The following is a 22832-nucleotide window of genomic DNA, read 5'->3' on the forward strand; positions in this document are numbered from 1 at the left end:
CTAACCAATGCAGATTACATATTTCAGGACCCTTGGCCGCACTAAGTCTAGTATTTACTGTATCATTTGGAGTTTTCTCAAGTATTGTTATGGTGTTCCAAGTTTCACATTTGCCCACTGAACAGCTTGAATTAGTTGACTCCTTTCTTGGTCTCCTCAAGCGCTTTAAATATCATTCTTTTTTTTTTTTATGTTCAGTATAGTTTGCACCAGCCTGTGCGAGCTTCATACACAAAGGGCATATGTGAACATTTCATGCTGCACAGCTGGACAAAGTGGCATCACACTCTTTTCTTTAAATGACATATTAGACATCAGCTGGAGCTACAAACCTGAGCTGCAGACCACTGGAGTTTCCCTGTGGAACAGCTATGGCAGCGCCTCTGGAATGCACCATTAGGTATCGACATGATACGGTAATATCAATCAAATCGGAACGAAACTTGAGTTGGTGTATCCAGAGCTGTCTTGGTCTTGTATTATTTATCTATTTGAAGAGTGAGAAAAACTATTCAATGATTGCCAACCTTAATAGAGAACAATTTGTAGTAATTAGTGTGCACCCAAAAAATCCAAGAGCAAAATGCCCCATCCTTCATTGATGATCACATTGTGTGGGCAGTATCTAAGCATAACCTTTAACTTCTGCTCCATAGCACAAACCTTATTGTCTAGGGCAGTGTTTTTCACCCGCCGGTCCGTGGACCAGGTCCAATCCAGCACAGATTTCCTGCCAGTCTGTGAAAGAGTTATTGCCACTTATACTCCTGGATCATGTAGCGGAGTGCAGTGGGACGATGAGTATAGGTGGTGGTTTGTAGGGATACATACTGTCCACCAAGGAGTTACAGAGGGGACAGGTTCATTCTTCTGACGACAGTACATTGTTTTGCTTGCCTGTTGACATCATGTGCATATTGTTTGCAAATATTTTGCTGTGGTTTTTCAGAAAGCATGCTATTTCTTTTGTCAATGTGCTGTAAAATTTTAAAACCTACAAAATGGAAAGAAAAATAAAACAACAAAAGCTTTTCAATTTCTTTAAAAGCATAAAACAATAGTCATACGAAAAGTAGTGACAACACCAAAAGTAAGCCAAATACGAGTGTTTAACGTTTAAAAGAGACAGTGAAAAAGAAATGTGTTGACACTTTGGGATGTGTGACAGAAACCAAAACAACAAAAGGAAACTTTGTTAGGCATTACAATTAGGAGTACTTAATGCTTGGTTTGACTGTAGCCCCTGTTTGTAGTATGTTCCGAAATTCTATCAAATGAAGCTGTGAAACCTTCCAAACTTGCTTGTCATTTACCTTTGAAGCATAGTGATCCCAATGAGGAGCCACTGGATTTTTTAAAAGATTACACAACCAGATGAAAAATCAGAAAATTCAAATGAAGAAGATGATGACTACTGACAAGTGTCTTATTTGGTTGTTCTTTGAATATAGAAAACAGAAAAAATTTCATTATTGGTGAAGAATTAGTCTGTCTCTTGGGAAATTTTGGGTCCTGAAGACGCTCAAAAATTTAAGGCCATACTGCTTTTAGACAACACCATTCAGAGGAGAATTGTTGATATGGCCAATGATTTTGAAGAATAAATTGTAGAGAGGATAAAGAAATCGAGATGTTTTGTGATTCAACTTGATAAATCAACTGATGTGAGTAACACTGTGCTATTCTACTTTGCTTCATGAGGTATGAAGATGAAGACTTTAGGGAAAAACTTCTTTGCTGCCTTGATTTACCTGAATGGATAACTAGTTCAGAGATATTTAGTGCTCTTATTGAGTATTTTCAAGCACAGGGCTTAGACTAAGGCAAGTGCCTTGGAGTGTCAACGGATGGTGCTTTGAGCATGAGTGGACATCATTCAGGGGTAGTTGTGAAAATAAAGGATGCTGCACATCCAGAAATGTTGTCCACTCACTGTACCTTTCACCAGAAGCACGTAGCTGCAAATAAACTTTCTACTGAACTAAACACTGTGATAAATGATGTGGTGAAGATCATAAATGAAACTTGTAGTCGAGCTTTGAGTTTGTTTATGACGCTGTGTGAAAGTAAGGACATGCAACAATAACACCTCCTCTCTATGCAGAATTGAGGTGGTTATCGAAAGGAAGTGTTATTTCATACCTTTTTCGAACTGACAGAAGTAAAACAGTTTCTGCAAGAGTGAAACCCTGTGTTAGTAGAGCCTTTGTTGGATGAAGAATGAATGGCTAAGCTTGCATATACTGTACGGTGGACATTTTAAGCCTTTTCAATGAATTTAATATTTCTCTTCAAGAGTTTTGCACAAATATATTTACACTGAGAAATAAAACAGATGTGTTCAAAAAGAAACTGAGATAGCCACGTACAAGAAGAAGAAATGTTTCCACTTTTGCAAGACTTTCTGATTGCTGCTGATGTCAACTGAAAGTCATACTCAATATAATAAGTCGATATTTAAAGGCTTTAATTCAAAACTTTGACCATTATTACCCTGGAAATGAGGATTCTCCTGAAGGTAACATCTGATTTAATAACCCCTTCATGGAAGATGGAACTCATGGGCACTTAATCATCGTGAAAAGGAAAACTTGATCAAGTTGTCTTCTGATGTCACTCCGGTGTTAGAGACATAAAATGCAGCCATTGTCACAATTTTGGATATCACTGGAAAAAGAATATCCATTTCATAGTTACAGGGCTATTAAATTTTTAGTCGCATTTTCTACTAGCTATTTGTATGAGAAGACTTTTTTTAGCCCTATCTATACTAATAAAAGGCAAAACCCTCACTGACTCACTCACTCACTGACTGACTGACTCATCACTAATTCTCCAGCTTCCCGTGTAGGTGTAAGGCTGAAATTTGGCAGGCTCATTCCTTACAGCTTACTTATAAAAAGTTAGGCAGGTTTCATTTCGAAATTCTACGCGTAATGGTCAAAACTGGAACATCTTTTTTGTCCATATACTGTAATGGCCGTGGGAGGCAGAGTTGCGTATCGCGTCATCACGCCTCCCACGTAATCACGTGAACTGACTGTGAACGCAGTACGTACAAAGCAAGGAAGAGCCCCAAAGAGCGTTGAACAAAACATTCATTACACAATTGAGAAGGCAGCGAAACAATAAGAAGCGAGCGAGTGACGGATACAAGCATATTCATAAGTGCAGCTACTGCGGAAACAAACCACGGTGTAAACCGTAAGTTTAAATTAAGTTTATAGAAACGCTCCCGCTGCCATTTGCAATACCATATTCGCAACGTACAAGTTTAATGAGAAGACACGAGGTATAAACGAGACTTTGGATCACTTTGTAACGGAGTTAAAATTGCTGTAGCGAGAAACTTTTAAGTGCCAGGTCTTAGCTAACATTAAATAAAGCCGTGGACAAGAGCCCCAAAGAGCGCTGAAGAAAACATTCATTACACAATTGAGAAGGCAGCGAAACAATAAGAAGCGAGCGAGTGACGCATACAAGCATATTCGTAAGTGCAGCTACTGCGGAAACAAAGCACGGTGTAAACCGTAAGTTTAAATTAAGTTTATAGAAACGCTCCCGCTGCTGTTTGCAATACCATATTCGCGACATACAAGTTTAATGAGAAGACACGAGGTATAAACGAGACTTTGGATCACTTTGTAACGGACTTAAAATTGCTGTAGCGAGAATCTTTTAAGTGCTGGGTCTTAGCTAACATTAAATAGTTAATAGACCTACAAAACGTTGCCATTGATTTGCGGCAAGATTGCTTTTCTTCTGTACAACTATACGTTGCATTCTCAACAGTAAGCTTGCACAGCTTGGTCATATTACAACTGGAGTGCTGAACTAACAACGTGGTATACAAAGAGAACTATAACAATCGTGATAAACGAACAATAAAACAGTGGAGAACCCGTGGATTAAATAAAAAGGCTGCTTCCTTGGCAAAGCAAGGAAAAAGGATGACCTTATATGGCGTTCGTTTATAAAACAGCGGAGAAGCTGTGTAAAGTCTGCTTCACAAAAAAACAGCAGAGCGCCTTATATGAGCAGGCAGTCAGCTAAAGAAGGGAATCAATAAATAACTACAATCGTAATAAACGAACAAAAAATAGCGGAGAATCCGCGGACTACATAAAGGAAATGGGTACCTGAACAGAAAAGTGAGTCTCAAATAGCTACACAATAACTATAACAATCGTAATAAACAAACAATAAAACAATACAGAACCGCTAAGCAAGGAGAAAGGACGGCCTTATATGGCGTTCGTTTATAAAACAGCAGAGAGGCTGTGTAAAGGCAGCTTCACAAAAAAACAGATCCTTAACAAATTATTATTGGTATATTTTCCCTCAATTTAAAAAGGTTTTCTTTTCTTCTTAATAAAAATTTAAAAGCAGTACTTCGCCGCTGCGAAGCGCGGGGATTTGGCTATATATATATGTAGATATGTGTATATATATAATGTGAATGTATGTATGTATGTCTATATATATATATATATATATATATATATATATATATATATATATATATATATATATATATATATATACAGATATGTATATATACTGTATGTGTATATATATGTAGATATGTATATATATGTGTATATATATGTAGATATGTAAATATGTATATGTATATATATGTGTCTGTGTGTGTATATATATATATATATATATATATATATATATATATATATATATATATATATATATATATATATATATATATATATGTGTGTGTGTATGTATGTATGTATGTGTGTATATATATATATATATATATATATATATATATATATATATATATATGTATGTGTATGTATGTATGTGTACATATATATATATATATATATATATATATATATATATATATATATATGTATGTGTATGTATGTATGTGTACATATATATATATATATATATATATATGTGGATGTGTATATGTATATATATATGTAGATATATGTATATGTAGATATATGTATATGTAGATATATGTATATGTAGATATATGTATATATATGTATATGTATATATATGTTTACATAACCTCTTTAACACACTACTTCTCTGCTGCGAAGTGCGGGTATTTTGCTAGTCACTAATAAAACAAACAAACAGAGAAAACAAATGGATGTCAATGCAGCACTTCGTCTCTCAGAAACAACACTGCTGCCATGCTTATCAAGTATTCTTGCAAAGAAGTGACAGCAGATATTTTGCACTAGCTTTATTTGAATTAAATATTGCTCCTGAAATATTTCAGTTCTTTTCTATTATATTCAATTTCAATTTTCAGTTCTTTTATTAGCAATTTTTTACTGTTCAGTTCCTGGTTATTTTAGAGAGTTTTCATTTTATCCATCCATCTATTATCCACCACTTATCCAAGGTCGGGTCACGGGGGCAGCAGCCTAAGCAGGGAAGCCCAGACCTCCCTCTCGCCAGCCACCTCCTCCAGCTCCTCTGGGAGGACCCCGAGGCATTCCAAGGCCAGCCGGGAGATATTATCCCTCCAGCGTGTCCTGGGTCTGCCCCGTGCCCTTCTCCCAGTGGGGCATGCCCGGGACCACCCCCCAGGGAGGCGTCCAGGGGGCATCCTAACCAGATGCCCAAACCACCTCAACTGACTCCACTCAATGCGGAGGAGCAGTGACTCTACTCCGAGTCTCTCCCGGATAACTGAACTCCTCACCCTATATCTAAGGGAAAGTCCAGCCACCCTGCGGAGAAAACTCATTTCGGCTGCTTGTATCTGCGATCTTGCTCTTTCGGTCACTACCCAAAGCTCGTGGCCATAGGTGAGGGTAGGAACGTAGATCGACTAGTAAATCGACAGCCTCGCCATTTGGCTCAGCTCTCTCTTCACCACGATGGACCGTTGCAGAGCCCACATTACTGCGGATGCCGCACTGATCCGTCTGTCAACCTCCCGCTCCATTCTTCCCTCACTCGTGAACAAGACCCCGAGACACTTGAACTCCTCCACTTGAGGCAGCACTGTGCTCCCAACCCGGAGAAAGCATTCCACCCTTTTCCGGCTGAGAACCATGGCCTCGTATTTAGAGGTGCTGACTCTCATCCCCGCTGCTTCGCACTCGGCTGCGAACCGCTTCAGTGAGAGTTGGAGGTCACTGTCCGATGAGGCCAACAGAACTACGTCATCTGCAAATAGCAGAGACGAGATTCTGAGGTCACCGAACAAGACCCCCTCCACTCCTTGGCTGCGCCTAGAAATTCTGTCCATATAACTTATGAACAGAATCGGTGACAAAGGGCAGCCCTGGCAGAGTCCAACCTCAACAGGAAACGAGTCCAACTTATTACCGGCAATGCGGACCAAGCTCCTACTCCTCCTGTACAGGGACTGAATGGCTCGTAGCAACGAGCCTGTACCCCGTACTCTTGGAGCACACCCCACAGGATGCTTCGAGGGACACAGTCAAATGCCTTCTCCAAATCCACAAAACACATGTGGACTGGTTGGGCAAACTCCCATGCCCCCTCCAGGATCCTGGCCAGGGTGTAGAGCTGGTCCAGTGTTCCACGGCCGGGACGGAATCCTCATTGTTCCTCTTAATTCCGAGATTCGACCATCGACCAAACTCTCTTCTCCAGCACCCCTGAATAGACCTTACCGGGGAGGCTGAGGAGTGTGATCCCCCTATAGTTGGAGCACATCCTCCGGTTACCCTTCTTAAAAAGGGGAACCACCACCCCGGTTTGCCAATCCAGAGGGACTGCCCCCGATGTCCATGCGATGCTGCAGAGACGTGTCAACCAGGACAGCCCCACAGCATCCAGCGCCTTACGGAACCCAGGGTGAAACTCGTCCACCCCAGAGGCCCTGCCACCTCGGAGCTTTTTAACTACCTCGGCGACCTCAGCCCCTGTTATGGACGCACAATAACGTGCAGTGAACACACTTGACTTGAGCATTCATGGTTTTCATACTCTCTCTCTGTATGTTTAGCATTCGTTTGCTCAGAGGTTGATGCGCATGCTGCTTCGTGAGCAGCTCATTTTTGGCCCACTTCTTCTCTTTTTCTGTCGGCATCTTTTCACGTTAAAACTGATTAAGTCAGTTTTCGTGTCAGTTTTTCACTTAAGCTGGCACTTAAGTCTTCAATCTGCCTCAAGAATGATTTAAGATATGAAGTTGTAGAGGAAGTGACAGCAAAGGTGGTAGGGATTAGAATGGCGCCCGTACGCATGCGCTGCACGGCTACCCTGCTGACCACTGCTGAGAGTTGATTCTACAATAGAATAAAATAAAAATAAAAAGAATAATAAAAATCATCACCCTGAAAGCGGACAGTAGAGGTCACATAGTATATGTGTACCAAATTTCAGGTCAATAGGTCAAACGGTTTGTGAGCTACAGGTGATTTAAAATCCTGGACAGACAAATGGACAGCCACGGTAGTGTATTATATAAGAAGATTTAAAAACTAATACACAAAATGCTATAAAAAATTTTGTTTTTTTATTTCTGCCTTAGTGGTCCCCGAAATAATTCTATTTTCCCTGCTCCCCAAGTGTGAAAAAGTTTGAAAACCACTGGTCTAGGGTATGGCGTGCAACATAAAACTGGAATTAACCTTCTCCTCCAGCCTGTAACTCTAGTTGTTAATGGCAGCACTAGTATTAGTAGTACTAGTAATATTGTCACATGCACAGACGACTGTGAAATTGCTGCTTGCACATTTGACTGACATTTAATAATCTACCACTTTCAGGTGCTATGATAAATAAGAAAGTATAAAAATATAGAACTTCTTTATGATTAAAACAAAACACAAATCAGTGTACCAGTTGTATTCCTGTTTCTATGCTCCCATTACCTGAAACCTTAATCTAGTGCTGGACCTTAGAAGTGTAAGACAGCAAATATCAGAGCTGGGTTTGGGATTGTATCGAGTCCAACCTTGCTAAAGGAAGGACAGCAACCTGCACAAGCAGGAGATGCCATACTTAAAAGCAAATCCTTCTTCCTTCTGATGTAAAGAGTTGACTGACCGCCAACTCTCAGCAAATGCATGTTATGGCAGCAAAAGAGCACCACCGTATGAATCGAAAAAAGACTATGTTGAAGTACATATTTGTTCATCACAAGCTGCAAAACAGCAAGGCAGAGACAAGCATATGGACAAAGAAACACAAAGCAGGCTCATCATCTTTTCCTTTCAACATGTATCAGTGAAAATCTCTCCATGGGGCCTTGAACAGAATGAACAAAGCATTACTTCCAACCTTTGAGAAAACAGGAACTGAATAAAAATTAATAGATTACTGCATTAAATTTTAGGTCAGGTGATTAATATTGGTTGTGACTTCACAGCTAGTGTAAAGGCAGTAAACATACAGTATTAGCATACATATGTATGGGTTTTAGTGTTACTTGAATTGAAAGTAATAACCTGTGTCAAGAGGTAAATCTTTAACTTTCATAACTTTGTCTTCTTAAATTTCATTAGAAAACTACGCTCTTTGATTCACCTTTCATTAACTACTGTATATCAGCAGCTTCTTCAAAGAGTATGTGGTCTCACAGAAGAACTGCAGTTTTCACAGGAATTAGTGCAGAAGAGCCCTGAAGAACATTCACTCTGCTGTATTAAATGACTTTGAAACTAAATAACTAAAGAAAGGTGTATCCATTTAACTGGCTTCACGAAATACTTTACACAAGAGTAAAAAGAAGATATATTCCATAAGTTCATACGTGTGGTACAAAGATTAGATTTATGTTTTTTCTGATTTAACTATTGCCCTTTATCTGTATAAAAGATGCATATATGTATACCTTCTATTATTATTATGCTATGAATAAATTGTATTTTTTGTTTATGACATATGTATGGGTTATTTGTCGAAAAAAATGGTCTTTTGAACATTCATACCAGAAACATTTGATTTGTGTGCAGCTTTGCTAACTTATGAACTTTTTTTTATTAAATTAAATTTCTATCTCTTTATAGTTCCCATGTTTACCTCTGTGACCTGGGGCTTTAACAAGGTCATTGTCCCTCTTGCATGTCATAAAAGGTCTCTAAATGAGGTTGGGGTCAGGGTGAGCATTCTGCCATAAAAACATCTGCTCCAATACCGACAAAATGATAGTGATAGCAGACTATCGCCTGATCTTCAACCTTCCATTTTTGTCTAAGGTTTTGGAAAAGGTTGTTTTGGTTCAGCTTCAGGATCACCTCAAAAAATTCAATCTGTTTGCAAAATTTCAGTCTGGTTTCCGAACTTCTCACAGCACAGAGACAGCCCTGGTCAGAGTCACCAATGACCTCCTGATGGTTGCTGACCAGGGCTCTCCATCACTCATCCTCCTGGACCTTACAGCTGCATTTGATACGGTAGATCATAATATTCTCATTCATCATCTTCACTATACAATTGGACTTTCTGGCATTGCTTTCGAGTGGTTCAAGTCCTATCTTACAGACAGGACTGAGTATGTGGCCTTGGGGGATGCTAAATCTCATACCCACACGGTCACCTGTGGAGTCCCACAAGGATCAGTCCTTGGGCCGACTCTCTTTAATATCTATATACTACCCCTGGGTCACATCAGCCACAAGCATGGAGTTTCATTCCATTGCTATGCCGATGATACGCAGCTCTATGCGAGACTGGATTCAACTTCTCTTACACCTCCATCAACTTTTTCCTCTTGCTTGGATGAGATTGAGGCTTGGATGTCCAAGAACTTCCTCAAGCTGAACAGCACCAAAACTGAAGCTCTTTTAATTGGCACCCCCCATCAACTTCGTTTCTCTGTAAATTGTATTTCCTTTTCTGACCATACCATTACCCTCTACCCTTCTGTTACAAATCTGGGTGTCAAGTTAGACTCCCATTTGTCATTTGATATACATATCCATCACCTTTGTAAAATTGCATTCCTTCATCTCCGAAACCTAGCCAAACTCCGTCCCTGCCTCTCCCTCTGTGATGCTGAAAAGCTGGTTCATGCCTTTGTCTCATCCAGACTGGACTATTGTAATGCACTCCTCATCGGGACACCCAACAAGAGCCTTCAAAAGCTTCAACAAATTCAAAATAGTGCTGCAAGAATCCTGATGAGGGTGCGGAAATATGAACATATCTCACCAATCCTTCGGTCATTTCATTGGCTCCCTATCCATCTCCGTATCGAATACAAACTCTGTTTGTTTACTCACCAGTGTATCCATGGAAATGCTCCACAATATCTTAAAGAACTCCTTTTATTACAATCCACTACAAGAAACTCCGTTTTACAAATACCCACCGCCTTTGCCCCTTGTGACCAAAACTTCATACAATGGGTGACCAAGCCTTTGCAGCCGCTGCTCCACGGCTCTGGGATGCCCTACCAGACAGCCTGAGAACACAGCAGATTGTGGGCTGTTTTAAAAAACAGCTAAAGACTTTTCCATTTAGGAAAGCATATTAACAAGAATGCTATAATTATTGTTGTTTTATCTGTGTTTTTATCTTGCCTTGCCTTTGTTTAATCTTTTTATGTTGCACTTTGAGATTTACTGCTAATGTAAAGTGCCCCTATAAATAAAATGCATTATTATTATTAAAATTTTGAGGGTCACTTGGCCAACCTAAGTCAACCCAGAAAATGACCATTAAACCCTTTGAGAGAGAGACACACACACACACACACACACAGACACAGGGTGCTCTGTCATCTCATCTTAAATATAAGACAGAGGTATCCCCCAGCATCATTTTACTTTAGCTGGATTGCTTCTTAAAATATATCATTATACTGACTAGTGGAGGCCTAAGTGAGCAACTGGCAAAAGATTGCCTACTAGAAGAATTTATGGGAATTTGCAACAATTTATATCACACTTGCTTCCCTTTCCTTAATTTTTACCTGGCTTGCAGCATATTGTATTGCATAATCTATACCAGTGGTTCCCAACACCAGTTCTGGGGACTGCCTATGGCTGTAGGTTTTTGTTCAAACTTATTCCATAATAAGTCAATTTTGTCTAATTTAACATCTAATGGTGCTTAAACTGATATCCCTCAGGGGTGAGTGCTGGGGCTTCTGCTCTTTTCAAAATGCATAAACGATCTAAACAGCAGTATAACCAAACAGCTGGTTAAGCTTGCAGATGATACCAAACTAAGTGAAAAGGCAGATGATGCTGAATCACTTCAGTTCTTGCAGAAGGTTTGGACAGCATACAGACTTGGATAGATCAATGGAAGATGAAATTTAATAAAAGTGTACATGTATTACACCTTAGAAACTAGAAGTTTTAACATGAGGGAGTCTGAAACTTGAGATTAAACCTAATGAGGAGGATCTAGGAATCATAGTGGACTCATCACTATCTATATCCAGACAGTGCACAGAAGCGATGAAGAAACCAAATTGTATGCTATGTTTTATACCACATTGTTTAGAAAACAAGTCAGGGGAGGTTGTGCTTAAGGTATGCAATGCACTAGTGAGGCCTATCTTGGAATACTGTGTATAGTTTTGGTCTCCATGTTACAAAAAAGACATAGTAGCATTAGAGGAAATCCAGGGAATGTGAATTCCAGGACTAAGAAGTATGAGCTATGAGGAGAGAATGAAGTAGCAGAATCTTTTTGGTTTATGCAAACAGAGGTTAAAAGGTGGCATGACTGAAGTGTTTAAAATTATTAAAGAATCCATACAGTGGATCACAGCTGTTCTTTTAAAATAAATTCTTCAACAAGAACATGAGGATACAGTTGAATGTTCTTAACAGCAGACGTCATGCAAATGTTAGAAAATTCACAATAAACCATAACACGTGGTAAGGAGTATACCTTTAAGGACCTTCAAATCAAAACTTGATGTTATTTGTTTGACTATTTAGGTGACTAGGATGAACAAGTTTGTTGGGCTCAATTGCCTGTTCTTGTTATAATTATTCTAATGTTCTAAATTAACTTCATGTAAATAGCTGTTTTTTCTTCTTTTATTGGACATTTAGAAAAGATCAGTAGTTTAAGATTTATATTCATAAAACTTTTTAAACAAATCAGAATTATTCATATTTTTTAATTAGGCCTCGGAAAGTTAACGTGTTAATTTTTGCAATTAATGTGGCCTGTTTAATGTGTTAAAATATATTGTTGTATCCAGAGCCGGAAATGAGGCGGTCTCGTCAGGCAGTACTTTGGTCAGGGCGGCACTTTCATGTAATTTTTTTTTTTTTTTTTATATATTATGAAACAATAATACAAAAAACTTAAGTGTGAACCTAAAGAATTACTTACACATTCAGTACCATATTTATATACTGTATTACCTTTAAAAATTTAAAGAAATAAAATTTTCTTTAAAAGTTTCAAATTACAACACCAAGCCACATGTCTGGATGTTACTGGTATTCGTTTCCTTGATTTATACATTCTGACATAGAGGCAAGGTAGATGGGAGGAAGGAGGGTTTACGGTAGTCTGGAGCAATATGAAAAAAAAGTAACAAAAGTAAAAATTATGCTCTCTCTGTATGTAACTCGCCAGTCTGTCAGGTAGCTTACAGTGCTGACAGCCCTAATATAATGACACAGTTCTACAAACAGAAGTGTAATGATCATCTCTACCCATTATTCCAGTTTGCAGTATCTTCACTATTTATGCAAAGAATGCAACATAACCACCCAAGTAAAGCACAGTGTCAGTTTTTAAAAGAGAGAGATAGATAGATACTTTATTAATCCCAATGGGAAATTCACATGTACTGTATTCCAATGTATGCCCATTTAAGAGATGCTTATTTCAATTAAGTCAGTCTTTAGCAGTGCATTCAAAGTCAACAGTCATTTCGATTGTTTTTTTAATTGTTTCATATGCCATACCAATTTGAGAATCAATACATTGGCCAAATTTTCTTATTGCCTTCTTATCAACATGCCTTTTAGGAAGGCATTCATATTCATGTTGTACTAGCTCAAGTAGGATTTTGTTCAAATTTCAGGTTTCAGGTAATTGTTTAAATGAAAACTATGCCATTAATTTTTTTAAAAATTCTTTGGTGTTGATTCTACATTAATTTTCTGATTTAGTGTATATTTACTTCACAATTTATGTATTTATTTCACGATTGCATGCTTTAAAATTAAATGTGATTAATTCCATATGATTATGTGATTTTTTTTTTTTATCGTTTACCAGCCCTATTTTATATTCTCAGTTTTAAGTTCTTAAATATCTTTTACTACAGTAATCCCTCCTCCATCGCGGGGGTTGCGTTCCAGAGCCACCCGCGAAATAAGAAAATCCGCGAAGTAGAAACCATATGTTTATATGGTTATTTTTATATTGTCATGCTTGGGTCATAGATTTGCGCAGAAACACAGGAGGTTGTAGAAAGACATGAACTTTATTCAAACACTGCAAACAAACATTTGTCTCTTTTTCAAAAGTTTAAACTGTGCTCATGACAAGACAGAGATGACAGTTCCGTCTCACAATTAAAAGAATGCAAACATATCTTCCTCTTCAAAGGAGTGCTTGTCAGGAGCAGTGACTGTCACAGAGATAGAGAGAAAAGCAAACAGATCAATAGGGCTGTTTTTCTTTTAAGTATGTGAAGCACCGTGGCACAAAGCTGTTGAAGGCGGCAGCTCACACCCCCTCCGTCAGGAGCAGACAAAGTGAGACAGAGATTGTTTTTCAATCAAAAATCAATACGTGCCCTTCGAGCTTTTAAGTATGCGAAGCTCCGTGCAGCATGTCGTTTCAGGAAGCAGCTGCACAAAAGATCACAACGTGAAGATAATCTTTCAGCATTTTTAGACGAGCGTCCGTATCGTCTAGGTGTGAGAACAGCCCCCCTGCTCAATCCCCCTGCGTCAGGATCAGAGAAAGTCAGCGCAAGAGACAGAGAAAAGTAAGCTGGGTAGCTTCTCAGCCATCTGCCAATAGCGTCCCTTGTATGAAATCAACTGGGCAAACCAACTGAGGAAGCATGTACCAGAAATTAAAAGACCCATTGTCCGCAGAAACCCGCGAAGCAGCGAAAAATCCGCGATATATATTTAAATATGCTTACATATAAAATCCGCGATGGAGTGAAGCCGCGAAAGGCGAAGCGCGATATAGCGAGGGATTACTGTATTTCCCATTAAAAGACCTTTTTTTCAGTTTGCTTGTTTATCATATCCTCATAATTTGAATTAACTAAAGCAGTGTAGACACAGAGGCAAATGACACAGAATGATAAAAATCTTGACAACAGAAATTTAAAATCTGGATCTGTTAGATTGTTTTGTAATGTAAAGATGTTGCATAGAAATGATTTAGTGTTTTATATCTCGTTTTTTAACATATTCATCACCATTATGATTCTGGTTATTTAAGTTCTTTTGTCCTATTGAACACACTACTGTACTTTAGTAAGTCTGACACTGAATGTGCTATGTGCTATTTATTATTTATTTTTTTCTCCAGCCTTCTGGAGTTTTTTTTTGTTTTTTCTGTCCACCCTGGCCATCGGACCTTACTCCTTTTTATGTTAACTAAGGTTGTCTTATTTTAATTTCTTATTTGTCTTTTATTCTTCTTTTCTTCATTATGTAAAGCACTTTGAGCTACTTTTTGTATGAAAATGTGCTATATAAATAAATGTTGTTGTTGTTGTTGTTGATGTCGGCTACCCTGGTGTTCACTCAACTCAGTGTTAGTTGTCACTAACAGGATACAATTTAAGGAGCAGACTCCACTTTAAAAAGTGAACTAATGGGAAATATGGCAAAACAGAGTTTAGGACTTAAGATTATGGGGAAAGAGCCAAATATTTCCAAATTTCTTATGAAATTTGGCACTACTGTCCTTTTCTATATGCAGAATAACAAAAGAAAAAAAAGACAAGCTAATTGAACAGTAAGATCAAGGGTGGAAAACGACTCACTGACTGGGAAACCAATCAAAATGTCGGGGTCTCCCAGGTCTGGGATTGGAAACCACTTATGTATATTTTAACTTGACTCATTCAAGCACTAATTAAGATCTTTCTGTTGATTGCAAACTATAGTATAATTTTGTGCATCAGTTGTGAAGAATTCAAATGAAATGAATTTGACTTACCCTAGCTTGAATGTATCTTAAATAGACAATGGCTTCCCAGTATTTTTCAGAAGCCTCACTGTAATTTTTTTCTTTAAACAAGTAGTTTCCTTCATTGTGCAGCACGGGTGTCAGTCTGAGCATTTCTTCCTTGCTTTTTTCAGCTGTCATTGAAGCAAATTTATCAGCTTTGAAAGTCGGTAGCTTTCTAGTGTCCATATCTGTAGCATTTTTCTCTAGCACCTCATTTTCACAAACCTCTTCTTTATGATTCTCTGACACATTCTTACTCCTCAATGATTCATCTTCCTCATGTTTCTCATCCCCTTTTACTAGCATTACATTTTCTTGGCTAATTTCTTCATTTGTGTTTTCTTCCTTTTTTTTGTCTTCTTCCTTCTTTGAATCATTTTCTTTGACTTCTTCCTTGCTATGCTCGTTTTTCTTCTGCTCTTTGTGGTTCTGTAGGAAGCCCCAGTATGCTTGCTTCTCTTCATAATATTTAACCTTCATTCTTTCTCCCAGCAATTTTAACTCCTTGTAAATAACAGGGGCCAATGTTGGGTCTAGATTAAGGACTGTCAGAAAGTCCTGTCGAGCTTCCTTCTTATTCCATAATGCTGTGTGGGCCTTGCCACGCTTGTAATAAGCTTTTATATTACCTGGGAATTATAAGAAAAAGGCTGTCATACTGTCATGAAAAAGGATTTTGAATAAAAATAACACAAGCGTAAGCCGTGTTAAAAGTTTGTGCCCAAATGTATTAAAAACAAACTTTGGTACTCCACTAACTTGTTTATATCAGGGCAACTTGTGCAGGATGGACTATATTGAATATTTAATAAAGGTTTTTCTGCATATGAAATAGTCAGCATCGGTGGCCCACATAAATTGCTGCCTTCTTCCATTCTACTTGCTGATGGTGAACCCTCAACCTTCCAGTCATGCATTTTTAAGAAGTATAACAACTTTCAAAATGTTTAATCTCCTACCTCATGGAGGAACAAAAGCCAAAGGATTTTGTTATTTTGCAGATGACGAAAAACATTAGAGTGATGTGTATTTGCAGCAGTACCTACACCAGTCTTAATTTTTAATTTAAATTTAAAATTTACATGTTAAATTAAAATTAAATTAAATTTGTACTTCATGTTATTACATTGTGGACCCTGAGCTTCTCAATTTTGTCTATCTGTATACTTGTATATGGTTAAGATGACAATTAAGTTCGTTTTGAATTTGACTTTGACCAGTCACAGGGACTGCATGTACAACTAATTTGCAAATTTAGAATGTTTTTTTTTTTTTTTTTTTTAAAAACATGAATTATTCATTTCTTTGGTTAATCTCCCTTTTAGAATATGTAAACAGTTCCTTTCAATAGAAAACAGCACCTTAGGATTCTTTACAGTACAAATGTTCACATGTTTTTTCAAAGGTAAGTGACAGTAGGAAGAAATATCAACAATGACAGAGTGATCAACAGTGAGGACAGATAATGCCAGATTCTGAAACTCTACTGGGATGTGCAGTCTGACTCTCTATTTGGTACTCCTGTTCAATCGATGCAACTGATTGATCAATCAGCGACTGCATCACATGTGAAGACAATGCTGTTAAAGAAGGTAGGATGATGTGCAAGTCAGAGGAAAATTGGGCAAGATTTTAGAGTATTTAATTGTGGTATCATATTGAGCCAGATGTGCAAGCAATCTTGTATCATACTATATGCTGTGGTTTTTATGCATTACAAGGGGGTCAACCACTTAAAAAACATTCAGGCACTGACTGTTCTAAGGTAAGAAACAAAACTGCTCTTTAAAGTAGCCCACTGAGACTAACACAACGTGTCAATGGTAACAGATAGGCAACAGTTAGTCAGCTTCTGTATTTGCAGAGTTTAGTAGTGGTACTGAAAGAGGCATATGAAAATGCAATAGTTATCAAAGATAGGGCAGAGCTGCTCTCAAACAAACCATGTTCCAATTCTGTCAGCAAGACACAAGATGGAGATCCAAGTTAACGAGTACAAATACTGAAGATGTGGAAGAAAAACATCAGCTAGTATGCATGATGAATTCCTTGTAACTACTGATTCATGCAAATTGGAAGGTAATGATAGGGTGAGAACCTCACAAGTATTCTGATCTATCCTTTGTATCAAAAATGCAGGTCAGGGGTTGTGAAATGGTTTGTTGTTTGTGTTTCCCTTTCTTGATATAAGGATGTCCATTGTTAAGAAGAGAGCAATATCTGAATGCCCTGGTCTAGATTAAGCAGGTTAAACATATGTGAAACATTAATCTGTGAATAGATCTTTTTCAGCAAACTAATCTCAAGGCTCCATAAACAAATAAATTCATTATCTTAAGTGGCCTCCTCAGTCTCTATATCTCAATCCAATGTGTATATCTAATCCAATAGTGTATGTGGGATAAGATGGAACAAGCTTCTAATAATAGTAATAATAATAATAATAATAATAATAATTCTTTACATTTAAATAGAGCTTTTCTCACTACTCAAAGCACTTTAAGTAGTGAGGAGCCACTTCAACCACCACTGATGTGTTACATCCACCTGGATGATGCGACAGCAGCCATTTTTGCACCAGCACACTCACCATACATGAGATATTTGGAGGTGAAGTAGTGACAGAGATAGCCAATTACAGACAGGGGATGATTAGGGTGCCAGAATGACTAGGCCATGATGGCCAATTTAGCTTGGACATCGGGATACACCCTGCTCTTTACAAAGGATGTCCAGGGTTCTTTAATGACCATAGACAGTCAGGATTTATGTGTCATCCGAAGTACCATTTTTACAACAGTGTCCCTGTCACTGCACTGGGGTCCACATTCAGATCACAGGGTAAGCACCCCCTGCTGGACTCACCAACACCTCTTCCAGCAGCAACCCAAGCTTTTCTTAGATGGTTTCCCACCCAGTTACTGGCTGGGCCCAGTCATGCTCAGCTTCAAGTAAATTACCTCTTCTGAAGTGTGGATGGATGGATGGATGGATGGATGGATGGATGGATGGATGGATGGATGGATGGATGGATGGATGGATGGATGGATGGATGGATGGATGGATGGATGGATGGATGGATGGATGGATGGATGGATGGATGGATGGATGGATAGATAGATAGATAGATAGATAGATAGATAGATAGATAGATAGATAGATAGATAGATAGATAGATAGATAGATAGATAGATATGTGGAATGGCTGTGGCCTCTACAAACAGAAATTCAATCACAAGTAATTTGTAATGACATTGGGTTACTTTGGAGCTGATATTAAGCAGCATTTCTACATGGAGTAGAAAATGACTGACCATTTGGCTGATAGGTAGAAGCAATTAATAAATCGCCACGAGATTAAACAATATTGTAGTGGATTATCAAGCAGGAATATAAATTTTAATTTAGTGACATCTTTTTAGATACCTACAGACATTCACTTACAGACATATATACAGAGATATATAAATGTGAAAATACTGACCATGTAAACCTATAAAATTATAATTGCATAGCACCAAGAGCAATGATACATGAGAAAGTAAATTAGAAAATGCTTTAATGGCACAGACAAGTACAATGTATAAATCCTCTTTATGGTTATACGCTGTAATCATTTGAAGAGAATACAAATTCCTTATGAAGGATCCATAGCCGGAAACAATTTTTAAAAATGTGATACTGCATTTCACCAGATATGTGACATTAATATTTTTTGAGTATATTTACCTTTCTTGCTTACAATAAAAAGTAACTGTTGAATTAATTCAAGAGAGAATGAAACACTCTTTTAAACAATTAAAATGATATTTCATGTTACTAAAGATTGACTTGTTTAACCTTTGTATAACTTGTTTAAAAAAAGTCTCAAACATAAGGGAAAAAAATGAAGATTTCTGTAAATTCTACACTACTCAAGCATATTCCCCAAATGGCTGTTTTACTTGGTGATTTAACAGGTTTGCCACCTGAAATGATGTTCAAAATCAACGTTATCACTCCTGAAACTAAACAATATATACAGAAAGGAGGAAAAGGTATTTTTTTAACCAGTTTTCCACATACAGCAATTAAGTAGCTGCCTTTTTTGACATGTATTGTGTTAAGATACAAATTTTAAATACAGGGTGGTCCAGATCTAACTATGCAACTTTTAATGCAATAATTGCATAGTTAGATCTGGACCACCCTGTACTTGTACTTACAGTGGCTGGTCCCTCAAATTAGACAGCATTACATTATTATTTGCACCACATCCCTTTAAATATGATTTTCCAAAACTAACCACACGTTTGTGTGTACTAATCTAAATTAGGCTCTGATAAAGTCTACAGTAGATGTCCTACCTGAATGTTTCAGGAGAAGCTCAGTTGTATGCTCTAGTACTTCGTAATACTCTTCCAACTCAAGCATACATTGGCAGTAATTCAAAACGAGTGGGGTCAGCAGATTCTCCAGCCGCACCCAATCATCTTCTTTAGGCTTCACCTGATTAATCAAAATTCTGTGTTAAAGTATTGCTAAAGAGAATGAATTTGCAATACAGTACAACAGTTATATACATTGAAATCATATACACTGTTGTGAACTTTACAATACCCTTTAGAAAAGATACTGAGAAGACTGACAAACTTGTTCCCAGAAAGAATTTACTTAAAGAGGGTCAAAAAATAACAAATATTTATGTTATAATAACTATGAAGTTTATCGAAAATGGAATAATTTCAGTAATCAGCTATCACAGGATAATGCAGACTTTCACATTAAATAGACAAGCCTCTGAATTTTAATAAACTAAAAATTTAAAAATATATGTAAATAACAAGAAGGGTACCTTGGCCTGTATATTTCTCAGGCATATGACTGCCTCTCTGTACTTCTCAGATGCATCTCTATAACGTTTCAATTTGACCAGTTCATTTCCTTCACGGTGCAGAACAGGAACTATCTTCAATTTTTCGTTTGTATTCATTGCCCAGGAATCCATTTTATAGGAGAATGGATCAGACACCTTGTAGGAGAATAGGTAATGCAAGTTAACAAGCAACATCATTTAATCTATCATACATACAGTACACATTGTTTTGGGGTATATGATGGCAAAAAACGTAGATGATTTAGAGGCAGTGTAGTCACCTCAGATTTGGAAGTGCTAATTCTCAGCCACATTTAGCTGCTAATGTTTGGAATGTGCACCAGACATAATACTGTAGTCTGATGACGCAAAAAGGATATCATCAACTGCAAACAATAGAGATGCATTTTGTAGGCCCCAAAGCTGGATTCCTTTAAAATTACCAACAGTTAGGGAGACAAGGCCACGTTTTGAAGAATCCAATGGCACATTAAACAGGACTGACTTAATACCTACTGTGGGAATGTGAGTTTTTCTTTACAAATATTTAGACTAAACAGCACACTAGTGGCTGCAGAACCCCCTAAATTTTTCTTTTTAATGTGTTCAAAGTACATATAGATAGGAGTAACAAATTTTGCTGATCCTTCAAATATCTATGAAAGGACAGGAAGTTGAGCTGGTGTTCCACAGCCAGCATGGATTTTATATTGTTATATTACTCTTCCTGAATCTGAGGTTCAACTATCGGATGCAGTTTGCATTCCACGCCCCCAGCAGGAGTTTAGTCCCTCTGTGTCTGAAATACAGCCTCTTGTTCCATTTTTAAGAAATGGAATAACTATCTTCATCTTCCAGTCCAGAGGCAATGCCTCCAGCTTCCACACAACAGCGAAGAGACAGATTACTCAAATCACTGCTACATTATTCAGTGCTTTCAACATTCTTGGTTAAATCCATTTCTAATTACTGCATTGAATTCAGCTACAGTTCAAAACTGCTGAATTGAGTCACCACATGGGCTCACTACTCACAAATAAAACGTAAGGATCAGGTATAATGTCAGTCAGATGACGGATTGATGGAAAAGTGGCTCTTAGGGTGCGGAACATAATCTTATGTGGGTTAGGAGTTGAAACCTGTGTAGTATGACATTAAATTATATCGGCTACATATAGCTGGACATACCTCTATGCACTCGATTGGCTCTACAAACAATCTTCTTGATCAGAGGTGTTCTCACTTCCTCTTACTCTGAAGATGCCACACTGGAGAGACCCAAGAGGAGTGTGGGGACACTCACAAGCCCCAAGCTGGGTACTGTGCAATCAGAGTTTGTTCCAGTGGCCAAGATGGTTGTTTCAATGTAATTTTGAGTTGAACAGAGGAAAACATTGTTGTTTGTATGCACCATACAACTATTCAGAGTATTCAGCCCTTTCAGAGACATTGGATATTCAAATAGGTACCATCTACTGATTTACAAGGCCTTCTAAGAGATATTAATGGAAAAACTTGTTGAGACATGACTGAGATGAGTGCCCTGCCTGATTTGAATATGAGCAGTAACTTGTTACTGGATTCTCCATAATGAACACACCATTCAAACACCAAGTTTCTTATATGTACCTAGTAATAAAGTAGTTTGGGTCATTGGTCGATAGTTTGACTTTTAAGCTGCGTCATCTGATCTGAGGCTGTATATTCTAGATACTCAGATAAAGAGAAATGTTGATCTGTAAACTGATCAGCACTTGGTGGTTAGCTGCCTCAGACAAATGAAGTACCCACTTCAGGACAAACCTGAAAGAACCAAATGGTTAGTGAGGGTTTACTATGAATCACTTGTGGGTGCCCATGTTCAAAATTAGTTCACCTCCTGCATCTTTATCTGCTTCTGCTATATCTTGGGAGATTGAATGGACCCTGTTCAAGACCTCAGTAGTGGAGCCAGTTACAAGAGACTGTTGCCAGATAGTTGTTGGTGCTTGTCATTGTAGCAATTCTGGAACCCTCTGATGGACACCAATAGTAACGGAAGCTGTCAAGTTGAAGAAGATGACTTAAATACAGTGTTGGATGGAGGATCTCTAACCGAGAGGTACTATCAAGCCAAAAAGCTGGCAGCTATGGCAGTGGCTAACACAAAGACCCATATGTGGGTAGAATTTGGCAAGAACCCTGGGAATAATAATATTCCACTACACTGCATTCCCTGTTTTGCCACTTTGCACGATCACCCAGAGAATTGGGGCGTGCCGGTTTACGCAAATGAAGGTTATTTCCAGAAGCAAATTTAAAGAAGCAAAGCTCAGCAAAGGTCTAAGAAGGCATATTTAGCAAGTGTTGTGAGGTGTAATGGCAGAAAGCATAGTCTATTTCAAGCAGGTATTCAATATATATTATACATCCCTTCATCTTATCTGCAACATGCAGTTATGTGCAGTTGTCAACATGGAAACTACAATTCCGATTAGCCAGTGCACTGCTCCAGTGCTCACAAAATTTAAATGAGAGCATCTGCAAATGTGGCATGTCAGAAAAGATAGCAACTGCTGGATTTTACTTTTCCTTAACCACTTTGAGTTCATTTTATTGTCTCACTAGATTATACCATTTATCTTACAGCAGTGTTTCTCAACCTTTATGGCCTTGAGACCCAGTTTTATCAAGTTCCTTGGTGACCCACAGACAGCATTTGAATAGATTGGGGTTGGTGCGATTAGAAGAACTATGGGATTGCTCCCCTTGGTGAAACGAGCGCAGTTAGAAATGGGGCAAGATATTGTGCAGCATTCTCAATCTCTTCAGCGAATCGGGGGTGTGTGTCTCTTGTCTGAAATAAACTGATTACACTACGTAATTTTTACCAGTACATAGC

The 22832-nt window shown here is 38.0% G+C and overlaps 1 protein-coding gene across 1 annotated transcript in view; it reads right to left on the bottom strand.

Annotated features, from left to right (window-relative positions):
* The window catches only part of LOC114663116 (aryl-hydrocarbon-interacting protein-like 1), a 30570-nt gene that overhangs the window by 2425 nt on the left and 5313 nt on the right, over positions 1-22832 (bottom strand). The window contains exons 4-6 of the mRNA XM_051935070.1: positions 19931-20107; positions 19443-19584; positions 15085-15725 (exon numbers count right to left, since the gene is read on the bottom strand). Coding sequence (XP_051791030.1) covers positions 15085-15725; positions 19443-19584; positions 19931-20107 — 960 coding nt within the window. The remainder of the gene's footprint in view (positions 1-15084; positions 15726-19442; positions 19585-19930; positions 20108-22832) is intronic.

Source organism: Erpetoichthys calabaricus, chromosome 12, assembly GCF_900747795.2.
Source record: "Erpetoichthys calabaricus chromosome 12, fErpCal1.3, whole genome shotgun sequence".
Lineage (NCBI taxonomy): Eukaryota > Metazoa > Chordata > Cladistia > Polypteriformes > Polypteridae > Erpetoichthys > Erpetoichthys calabaricus.